The 11,966-nt window shown below is 45.9% G+C and overlaps 1 protein-coding gene across 1 annotated transcript in view; it reads right to left on the bottom strand.

The window, feature by feature from the left end:
* Positions 1-3,729: 3,729 nt before the first annotated feature.
* Positions 3,730-11,966, bottom strand: part of LOC126106477 (mannose-binding protein C-like) — a 98,603-nt gene continuing 90,366 nt past the window's right edge. Inside the window, exons 5-6 of the mRNA XM_049912777.1 lie at positions 10,181-10,579; positions 3,730-3,922 (exon numbers count right to left, since the gene is read on the bottom strand). Coding sequence (XP_049768734.1) covers positions 3,759-3,922; positions 10,181-10,579 — 563 coding nt within the window. The 3' untranslated portion in view covers positions 3,730-3,758. The remainder of the gene's footprint in view (positions 3,923-10,180; positions 10,580-11,966) is intronic.

Genomic DNA, 11,966 nt, shown 5'->3' with positions numbered 1-11,966 from the left:
CAGGTTCTGTTTACAGAATCACGATGGTCGCATCCGTGTTTGGCGACATCGCGGTGAACGCACATTGGAAGCGTGTATTCGTCATCGCCATACGGGCGTACCACCCGACGTAATGGTATGGGGTGTCATTGGTTACACGTCTCGGCCACCTCTTGTTCGCATTGACGGCACTTTCAACAGTGGACGATACATTTCAGATGTGTTACGACCCATGGCCCTACCCTTCATTCGATCCCTGCGAAACCCTACATTTCAGCAGGATAATGCACTACCGCCTGTTTAACGTCCTGTACGGGCCTTTCTGGATACAGAAAATGTTCGACTGCTGCCCTGGCCAGCACATTCTCCAGATCTCTCACCAATTGAAAACGTCTGGTCAATGGTGGCCGAGCAACTGGTTCGTCATAATACGCCTGTCACTACTCTTGATGCACTGTGGTATCGTGTTGAAGCTGCATGGGCAGCTGTACCTGTACACGCCATCCAACCTCTGTTTGACTCAATGCCCAGGCATATCAAGGCCGTTATTACGGCCAGAGGTGGTTGTTCTGGGTACTGATTTCTCAGGATCTATGCACCCAAATTGCGTGAAAATGTAATCACATGTCAATTCTAGTAAAATATGTTTCTCCAATGAATACCCGTTTATCATCTGTATTTCTTCTTGGTGTGGCAATTATAATGGCCAGTAGTGTATGTGACATAAATGTAGCTATCCTTCCATTACTCTAACTTAGAGGCTTTAATCTTTTACACTGGCAAGAGACAGTAGACCTTAACGTTTGACGTAAATTTCAACTTGATACCTCTACCCGTTCCCGAGAAAAACGCGTCTCAACAGATGGAGAGACAGTCATACGGACAACAAAATGTTTCTACAAGGGTTCCGGTTTTACCGACTGAGGTACAGAACCCTGAAAATTATTAAATTCATTGGGTAATGTTTGTTGTTATGGTTTTAGTCCAGAGACTGGTTTGATGCAGCTCTCCATGCTACTGTATCCTGTGCAAGCTTCTTCATCTCCCAGTACCTAGTGCAACGTACATCCTTCTGAATCTGCTTAGTGTATTCATCTCTTGGTCTCCACGCTCTCATCTCTTACCCTCGACGCTGTCCTCCAATACTAAATTGGTGATACCTTGTCGCCCCACAACATGTCCTACCAACCGATCCCTTCTTCTTGTCAATTGCCACTAATTCCTGTTCCCCCCAGTTTTATTCAGTACCTCCTCATGAGTTACGTGATCTACCCAGCATTCTTCTGTAGCACCACATTTCGAAATCTTCTATTTTCTACTTGTCTAAACCGTTTATCGTCCATGTTTCACTTCCATACATGACTACACTCCATACAAATACTTTCTGAGAATACTTCCTGACACTAAAATCTATCGTCGATGTTAGCAAATTTCTCTTCTTCAGAAACGCTTTATTTACCATTGCCATTACATATTATGTCATCTTTAATTCGACCATCATCAGTTATTTTGCTCCCAAAATGGCAAACCTCATTTACTACTTTAAGTGTCTCATTTCCTAATCTAATACCCTCAGCATCACCTGATTTAATTCGACTACATTGCATTATCCTCGTTTTGCTTTTGTTGATGTTCACCTTATATCCTCCTTTCAATTCACTGTCCATTGTGTTCAGCTGGTCTTTCAGGTCTTTTGCTGCCTCAGACAGAATTACAATGTCGTCGGGAAACGTCAATGTTTTTATTTCATCTGCGTGGATTTAAATTCCTTCTCCATGAATTTAAGTTCCTTCTCCATGGATTTTAATTCCTTCTGCAAATTTTTCTTTTGTCTCCTTTACTGCTTGTTAAATATACAGATTGAGTAACATTGGGGATAGGTTATAACCCTTCTCAATCACTTCTTCTCTTTCATGCCCTTCAGCTCTTATAACCGCCGTCTTATTTCTGTACAAATTGTAAATATGCTTTCGCTCCTTGTATTTGGCCCCCGTCACGTCCAGAATTTGGAAGAGAGTATTCCAGTCAATATTGTCACGCGCTTTCGCTAAGTCTACAAATGCTATAAACGGAGGTTTGCCTTTCTTTAATCTATCTTCTAAGATAAGTCGTAGGGTCAGTATTGCGTCACGTGTCTCAACGTTTCTACGGAAGCCAAACTGACCTTCCCCGAGGTCGGTTTGTACCAGTTTTTCCATTCGTCTGTAAAGAATTTGTGTTAGTGTTTTGCAGCCGTGACTTATTACACTGTCTTGTATAAAACGCAGCTGGTTCTATAGGAGATAGCATAGATGCATACTTTTCCAATGCCACACAGCCATGAACCGCTCGGAAGGACACTGCGTGTGCCACCACATCGTATGTTATGGATGTTGGCGGTGGGAAGGGGTACGAAATAATGGCTCTGAGCACTTTGGGACTTAACTTCTACGGTCATGAGTCCCCTAGAACTTAGAACTAGTTAAACCTAACTAACCTAAGGACAGCACACACATCCATGCCCGAGGCAGGATTCGAACCTGCGAACGTAGCGGTCTCGCGGTTCGAGACTATAGCGCCTAGAACCGCTCGGCCACCCCGGCCGGCGAGGGGTACGAATTATGCTTACCTAATCAGGCAGACACGTGAGAGCAGGCGATGTTATTCAACATACAACAGCTTACTTACTCACTATCACACATCGTAACAAAACTTCTGATATGCGAACACAGCTATGGGCAACAGCTAATAAATAATATGCGAGGGGCGTTTTTTCTGAAAGCAAGCTGGTTTTATGCAGGATTCCAATAAAGTGCATTATTCGCCACGGGTTTGGCTACAAAACCCTTTTATCAACATAATCTCTGTTCAGTTCGATGGCGTTACGCAACCACATTGAAAGGGCTCGTATACCCGCATGGTACATATCACTCTACTGGTCGACATGAAAACCAACGTATTGCTGCATCAGTAAACTCCATATCATCCATACACTGCTTCCCACGGAGTGCATAATTCATTGTACCAAATTTAACAGTCCTTCATTGCTCTTTATGTTCTCCTGTTAGGTGGTGACGAACCGAATGGGCATCCACGTTTGAGTACACAATCTGGTGGACGAGTGTGTCAACATGTCCAGTTGAGCAGTGACGTGTCTGATTATGATCCGGCGATCACCTCGAGTGAGAGTGTCCACACGTTTCAAAACTGCATGCACACAGGAGGTCAGACAGGTTCGTGTGACGCTGTTGCGACCCCTCGCCCGATGATTCACTGTGCTTTTGTTTACTGCCAGGTCTCCGTAGATATTCTGCAAGCGCTCATGAATATCTGCGATGCTTTGATTTTCCGCTAAGACATTCTCAACGATAACTCTCTGCTTGGAGCGCATCCCCATTGCGGAAGCCATTTTGGAGGCTACGTATAGCACTGCCACCTATCTGAAATCCATGAAACTATAGGGCTGGAAATATTCCACGATGTCGCACAACAAAATTCCGCATATTTTCAACCAAAATTAACAGAGAAAAGAATGTGTTGCTTTGCTTATTCAACGCCCCTAGTATAAAATATTCCACCAAGAAGCGACGGAACAGTCAGAAGAAACTTTAGTTTGTCTGTAGGTACATCCAGGTAGTTGTGGTACACAATGAAGAGTCCGGCACACAGAGCGCAGCGTGCTGCAAGAGAAAGCTGACCAAAATTGGGGCAATGCACTGAGAACGTTGCTAAGGAGATGCTGACATTTGTTATGTGAAAACTTTATTCATATTTGAGTTACGCGACTTGAGTCGCGCTCACTAGGGCACTATCTCGCAGACGAAGGGCAGCTGGCGGTCGCAGGGCTCGTCGCGGTAGTAGCCGCGCCGCGCCAGCGCCACGCAGTCCTCCGGCCTGCCGCCGTCGCCGTTGTTCGGCTCGCCCACGTCCCACACTTGGAACTCCATGTCGTCCAGGTGCCTGCCTGCGAAAATACCCAACCCGTCATTGGCAGAAGAAGGACGTTTCGTTTCTACACGAACAGCTGCGGCGCGATCACGCTGCGAGAGAGACGGCACTCATATGATAAGTGATGCACACAGGACTACAGTGGAATATTCCTCTTCAAAGCTCTGCATTTTCCAAAGCATTGCATGTACAAACACACGGTCCAGTCACTTTAATGTGGCCGCCTGTGAAAAGCCTGAATAACCATCTTTTCCAGCGTGGACGTGCAGGGACAGTGTCAGTGAAGTTCTGAAAGGTACCGACATGAATGTGGAACCATACTGACTCGAGTACCCTGGCCAGCAGCGCAACGTTTCTCTGTTGAGGATCCGTGGCGTGAACAGTCCGATCGAGGTCGGCCCACAGAGTGTCGACTGGGCTTAAATCCGAGGAGTTTGGTTGCTGGGGGTGTACGGTGAACTTTGAACCACGCACGTACTCAGCGGGCTATGTGACGCGTTGCATTGTCCTGTTGGTACATGCCGTCGTGATGAAGAAAAACAGACTGCATGTAGGGGTGACATGGTTCCCAAGGATTAATTTATACTTGTGTTGAGCCATTGCAAGAATACAAGGAGGAAACCGATCTTACCACAGCCTAGCACAACTGCTTCGGTCCAGATATCTCCCCAGACAGTTCAAGATTCGACCGTATAAAACCATGATCCAGCCTGTTGTTCTATATGGCTGTGAGATTTGGAGTTCCCGGAAACAGGTCTTCCATAAGCTCCTCGTTTTTGAGAGAAAAGTGCTTCAGAAGATCTTCGGTCCAGTTCTGGATGCAGACATAGGGGAATGGAGAATCAGACAGAACCAAAAGCTCAAGGACCTGTACCAGCAGCCCAACATAGTAGGAACTGTCAAAGCCAAACGAATGCAGTGGGCCGGCCATGTGGCCCGGATGGAGGATCACAGATGGCCTCGGAAGCTCCTGGACTTCACAGCTACAGGAAAGAGACCACCAGGGAGACCCAAGAAGCGTTGGAGAGATGGCCTCCATGAATTGAGCCAAGCATCAACAGATGTGGACGGATGGCGGATAGCAGCAATGGACAGAATACAATGGAGGAGGAAACTTGTAGCAGCGTGCGGTCCACTGGGCCTGATCATGGCTGCACGGGGTAGCCATGCAGTCTAAGGCGCCTTGCCACAGTTCGCGCTGCTCTCCCCATCGGAGGTTCGAGTCCACCCTCGGGCATGGGTGTGTGTGTGTGTTGTCCTTGTCGTAAATTAGTTTAAGTTAGATTAAGCAGTGTGTAAGCCTAGCGACCGATGACCTCACCAGTTTGGTCCCATACGAAAAAATTTCCAAAAACCATGTAGAAGAAGATGAAGATGAATAAGAAGAAGAAGAAGAAGAAGAAGAAGAAGACCCACTGTGCCTTCCCAGTGGCGAGATCACCCAGGGAATGACATGAAAATTTTTGCCGGGCTGTATCCGCCAACGGCCATTTGTCCAATGGAGCATAGGACGTGATTCATCTGGAAAGACCACCTGTCACCGCTCACTGAACGTCCAGTTCCGATGCTGGCGGGAAAATTCCAACGTTCCCCGCCACTGAACAGCAGTCAGCATGGGTACGTGAACCAGGCGCCCACACGCATCAACGTTAGCTGAACGGCCGTTGAGGAGGTACTGGTGGTCGCCTCTTTGGTTCATCTGGGCAGTCAGCTGCTTGCCCACACACATCTCGGCAACCGTCCTTCGCTCCTGTCACTTACGGCCTCTGGTGCACCAATTACCTCGGTGCCTCTTTTCGATAATGCAGTTTTGCTGTGCACACTGTAATCGTGACGGGATGCAAAGAATTTACAAAGTTAGCCATTCCGGAAATGCTTCCACCCTCTGTCTGAAAGCAAATTATCACGGTCTTTTTGGACGTCAGATAAACCGCTCTGTTTCCGTATGACGACGACAACTGCACTGTTTTACCATGTCCTCCGACACGCTTTATATACCCTCCACGTCTAGTGCTGCCACCTGCGACGTGTGGGTGGTTATCGCACGTTGACGTCGAACATAGGCGGTCGTCACGTTAATGCGACTGGACCGTGTTTGACTGACGCACGAGCAGAATCGCATACTCACCGAGTTTGCATTGTGTGACACCGGTTGGTGTTACGATTGCAGGGCGTTGACAAAATAACGGCAAAGCAAGAAAAGAGTGTTTGTGTATTGGTACATGCGAGAGGTTTATCAGTTAGAACGGTGCATTGTGGGTTCAGAAGGAAATACGGGAAATAGCCACCGTCTGAACGGAGCGTTGTGCGTTGTTGATGATGATGTTTGGTTTGTGGGGCGCTCAACTGCGTGGTTATCAGCGCCCGTACAATTATCCAATCTTTGCTCAGTCCAATTTCGCCACTTTCCTGGATGATGATGAAATGATGAGGACAACACAAACACCCAGTCATCTCGAGGCAGGTGAAAATCCCTGACCCCGCCGGGAATCGAACCCGGGACCCCGTGCTCGGGAAGCGAGAACGCTACCGCGAGACCACGAGCGGCGGACGTTGTGCGTTGTTGTCGACAGTGTAGGATCACTGGTTGTCTCTGTAAACAGAGCATTACTGGTCAACCAAGTGTGTCAGGTGCAATCGTGGAGAGGTTGACGGAAAAGTTTCGTACACAGTGGACAGTGGAAAACAGTGAACGGTCAGGGAAAGCAACGAATTTGGAATTCTGAAGGAAAGTGTGCTTCATTTAAAATCGTAGAGCCAACAGTTCGTGGAAAAATTAAAACTGGAAGATAATGTCTGGCGCCGTCACCCAGCTTCGTCGTTGAGTACACCATCGCAGGTGCTCCTGTCTGTGATGCAGCGTCAAGGGTATCTGCAGCCATGGTCACCGAACTGATAGTCTGTGCTGCTGCTAACGTCGTCGAACTGTTCGTGCAGATGGTTGTTGTCTTGCAAACGTCTGCATCTGTTGACGCAGGGATCGAGACGTGGCTGCACGATCCGTTACAGCCATGCGGATAAGATGCCTGTCATCTCGACTGCTAGTGATACGAGGCCGTTGGGATCGAGCACGGCGTTCCGTATTACCCTCCTGAACCCACCGATTCCGTATTCTGCTAACAGTCATTGGCTCTCGACCAACGCGAGCAGCAATGTCGCGATACGGTAAACCGCAATCGCGATAGGCTACGCATTTCTCCTCCTTACGCATTTCTCCTCCTTACAGGGGGAATAATCACATCAACGATTCACCAGGTAACGCCGGTCAACTGCTGTTTGTGTATGAGAAATCGGTTGGAAACTTTCCTCATGTCAGCACGTTGTATGTGTCGCCACCGGTGCCAGCCTTGTGTGAATGCTCTGAAAAGGTGATAATTTGCATATCACAGCATCTTCTTCCTGTCGGTTAAATTTCGCGTTTGTAGCACGTCATCTTCGTGGTGTAGCAATTTTAATGGCCAGAAGTTTATGTACACATACAGGGGATAGGCAAAATAATGTGAACGGTGGTAGAAATGGGATGGTTGTGTTTGACGGTCAGTGCGTGTTCAGTACGGACTGTGCGTGTTCAGTACGGACTAGACATGAGTGCAGGTTGTTTACGAGTAGTGCACACTTGGTATTTGCATTCAGAGGCCGAGGTCGGCGTGCAGTGAAAGACATACGGAGTTCCAAAGAAGGCAGGTTGTGGGGGCCCCATTAGCTGGAGCATCAGTAACCGAGACAGCCAACCTACTGAATGTTTCAAGAGCAACTGTTTCAACAGTCACGACAGTCTACACAAACATGGAAAGACATCATCGTGTAAACGTAATACTGGACGCAAATCATAACTAAATGAGAGAGATTGTCGTACGCTAACTCGAATTGTGTCAGAACAGCACAAAACTACGGCAGCTAAATTGACTGCAGAGCCATCTTCGAGACCCCGTATATATCGACACTGTCCGCCGAGAAATCCATAAAGCGAATATTCGTGGACGAGCTGTTATACCTAAACCATTCGTGACGACAACCAACGCAGTGAATCGTAAAGCATGCTGTCAGCAGCATAAATCCTGGACGGCTGATCAGTGGAAACACGTCATATGGTCCGACGAATCAACAGTTTCGTTATTTCCAACATCGGTCCAGCTTTACGTCTGGAGAACGCCAAAAGAAATCTGTAATCCTGATCTCTTGATTCCAACATTTAAGCATGGAGGTGGAAGTGTGATGGTGTGGGCAGCTATATCACGGTATTCTGCTGGTCCCATCATTACTCTCAAAGACGGTGTTACAGCCAACGATTAGGTGAACATTATAGGTGATCAGGTGCACCCCATGAATGAAATGTTGTTCCTTAATAATGACGTCATATTTCGGGGTGACGATGCACCCATTCACACAGCCAGGACAGTACAACCTGAGGAGCACTCAGCTGAACTGCAGCTTCTCCCCTGAACTCGAACATTATCGGACTCGTGTGTGCGGTGTGGGAGCGCAGACTCCGGAGCCACTACAGGAGTTAGAAGGGAGTGGAACAGCATTCCACTGGAGAGTATAGAGTCATTATATGGCATTATTCCTAGAAGTACCGCAGCTGTATTACGGGCAAATGGGGTCCTACTCCTTATTAATAAACCGTTGCCAAGTAAGTACAGCGGTTCACACTGTTTTGACTATCCCCTGTATCAGTCCGTTGGTTGTTTTCCTCTGCATCGAATAGTCTTCCTACAAACACGTCACAAACTTTACAACCTAATGTCGTAACGACATCACTAAGTGGACTACGCCTGTAAGTATAGGCTAACCGTCTTGCGACCACGCATCCTCTCTTCAGCATCTGAGCTACTGCCCAGGGGTGAACAGGCGTTAGTTAGTTAGTTAGTTAGTTACGTGTTCCATTGATCAATAGCACTGTCTTCCTGTTGGAAGGACAATACTACTTCTTCAAGACTGCATGGAAATCCACTACTTCCGTGTGCATTTTCTTTTACTGCTCAGACTTTGAGAAAAATCGTTATGATGTGGAACGTGTCAAATGCACAAGAAATGCGCACGGAAAACATCCCCCTGTTATCTATCCCATTCCCTTGAGTAGCTCAAAATGCATGTATTATATCTCCAAATTTATTTACTCATATTCAAGAATTCATCTACGGTATAGAAGGAGGTATGATTTCGATTTGCTTCTGAAACTATTACTGCTGTCTGACAGACTTTTTATTTCATCTGGTAATTTATCAAAAAGTTTTATAGCAGCACATTTTACCCCTTTCTGTACCAAAGATATGTTAAGTAAAGGATAGTGTAGGTGTTTCTTTGTTCTGGTATTGTAATCATGAATGTCGCCGTTGATTTTAAACTAGTCCGTGTTGTTGATAAAAAATTTCATTACTGTGTAAATGTACTGAGAAGCAGTTGTAAGAATTCCTAACCTAGATGCCTACAAGATGTGCGACAATGAACTTCACACATTATTCTAACTACTTTCTTTTGAGCAGTGAATACCTTTTGCCTAAGTATGGTGTTGACCCACAATATTATTCCGTATGATATCAGAGAGTGTAAGTATGAGAAGTATGTTAGCTTACTAATTTCTACATCCTCAAAATTGGAAATTATTCTGATTGCAAAAGTTGCTGAAACTAGTCACTTTAGGAGTCCAAAATATGACTTTTCCAATTAAGATTCTCATCTATATGTACACCCAAAAACTTAGTGTGCTCTACCCTGGCTACTGACTTCTTTTGATGTGCTATGTTTATTGAAGGAATTATACTTTTTGCAGCAGAAAATTTGATGTACTGTGTTTTTTTTTTCAGAGTTCAGAGCAAGCCCATTCGCAGAAAACCAAAGACCTTATTTGTATCATTTTCAGTCGGATTCTATTTTATTGGTTTAATAATTATGCTTATATCATCAGCAAACAGTGTCACTTCTGCATCTTGTTTCACATAAGAAGGGAGGTCATTCACATATATCAAGAGCAATAGCGGACCCACGATTGAACCTTGTGGAACACCTAATGTGATTTCACCCCAGTTAGATGAAGTGGCAAACTCCTTTGAAACACTTGAAGCATATAAAGATACTTTTTGCTTGCTGTTCTATAGATAGGAAGCTCTTGCCACACGTACTCAGATGTACTACTGAAGCTAAGAACATGCGACTGTAGTTATTAGTGTGCAAATGACGTAAATACTGATGTAATGTCGTGAAGTTGGCAATCCTCAGCCACCAATAGAAACATCTGAACTTATAGCCATTATACACCGTGTAATGTACGAACCCGTTTCGGTAACGAAGTCCCCCTCGTTAGCTTCGTCCGTGAAGCCTACCAGGTACAGCTGGAAGGTATCGTGGTCGAGGTCGAACAGGCTGAGCAGGGCCTCTCCACGGCGCCACGTGTCCGTGACGGCGAGCGTCGCGTTCTCGGAGCGGCACGTGCTGGCCGCCGCCGCGTGGCCCAGCCGCTGCGCGTGCACCTTGTAGAAGCGGCCTGCCTCCTGCAGCCACTCGTAGTCGTGCGGCACGGCCACCGGCAGCCGGCGCTCGCAGAAGAAGGGCGCCCTGTTCTCGCACACCACGTCGTTCGACTCTCCGGCGCTGTTGAAGTCGACGCAGTTCTCGTTGCCTCCGTTGTTGTCGGGCTGGTAAGCCTTCCACGGTATGTACGACACGGGGCGACCTGGGGCAGTACACGGCTAGGTCAGTCGTAAGGAACACCGTCGGCTTAGCCACGAACTTACATCACAGTAGTGCTAATGAGGCAGGCTTTACAATAGAAACAAAGAAGTGTATCTGGATACAGTGTAGCAGCACAATACGTGGCGCATTCGAGTTACTTATTTATAATTTATTTATTTTTTTGAAAGGGTACAGTACCGCCCGACATTGAAAATAGGTACAACATTATTCGTTATTCTTGTCAGAACAACATATTTTTTGTAATATGTTTCAGCACTCTGGCGCTGGATCTTGTGTTTGTAAGACCTGTCTTAGGTGTGTTCCGTAAAGACAAAAGAGTGGAGAAAATGGTATGCATGTGAAATACTTAAGAGTAGTTTGGAATAATTATTTCTCTATTTCAGGAACTTTTGAGGGGAGAATTACATGACAGGTAGGTAATATTAAGGGGACCGTAGTAATCTTCGGAAGTGACCAACGGTCACAATGAAACCACGTGTAGCAATAATTTGAAATACTTCCGAGTGCTTAAGTTAAGCTGAATTACTGGCGTGTGTACTATAAGTTGGAAATATTTAAGAAATGGTGTGTGCAGGACTTGAAATTAGAGACGAGCACTTCCACGTGGTGAGCACTGTGTGAGTCTCAATCTGTGTGTGAGACAAAGGATAAAGAGAAGTACTCGTCCATGGTATCAGTTGAGGACTCGCGTGTGTCACGAATATGATCTTAATATTATTTTGCGTGTTATGTTTCCGTGTGACGCTGGATTCAAACTCTAATACTCTGAGAGAGAAGCAAGGTGAGTCAGCCGTCTATCCAGCAACGCCACTTGGCTTGCATTGCACAGGAAGACGTGCATATATCCTCCAGAGTTCGTACTAGGAAAGAAAAGTTACAATGTGGGGCAGTGTCGTGTGAGACTGGGATGAATACTAATTTAAGTGCGAAAGCTGAAAATGAAGTGATTCTAAAGGTGTGACTATTCTTTATTATGTATTCTATGTTGCCAGTGTGATGTATTTTATGTAATTTAAGTATGTCTGGTTTACATGGGAGAGTAGCAAGATAGGTTCAGATGCAGTGGGTTATGCATGTTTCTTTTTGTACCGCTCGGTCTGGAGTAAATTTTCATGATGATGGGTGTGAGAGTCGAAGCGTGAGATATACCAAAAGATCCACCATCCTATCCAGAAAGTCCACTGTAGCGTTAGATAATTACGAGACCATAAGACAGAGAATCACCAATGTAAAGCCATGACCAATGGGCGGAGTTTCTCATGTGTAATTGTTGTATAAAATGTAATGGTATGTTTAGGTTACCTTCGAATCATAATAGAATTTATCGGAATAAAAAAGATAGTGAAAAAAAAGATTCGTGGCCTTGT

This window comes from Schistocerca cancellata, chromosome 10, assembly GCF_023864275.1.
Source record: "Schistocerca cancellata isolate TAMUIC-IGC-003103 chromosome 10, iqSchCanc2.1, whole genome shotgun sequence".
In the NCBI taxonomy this organism is placed as follows: domain Eukaryota; kingdom Metazoa; phylum Arthropoda; class Insecta; order Orthoptera; family Acrididae; genus Schistocerca; species Schistocerca cancellata.
The sequence above is the reverse complement of the archived record's forward strand: the minus strand, read 5'-3'. Positions and strand labels throughout refer to the sequence as shown.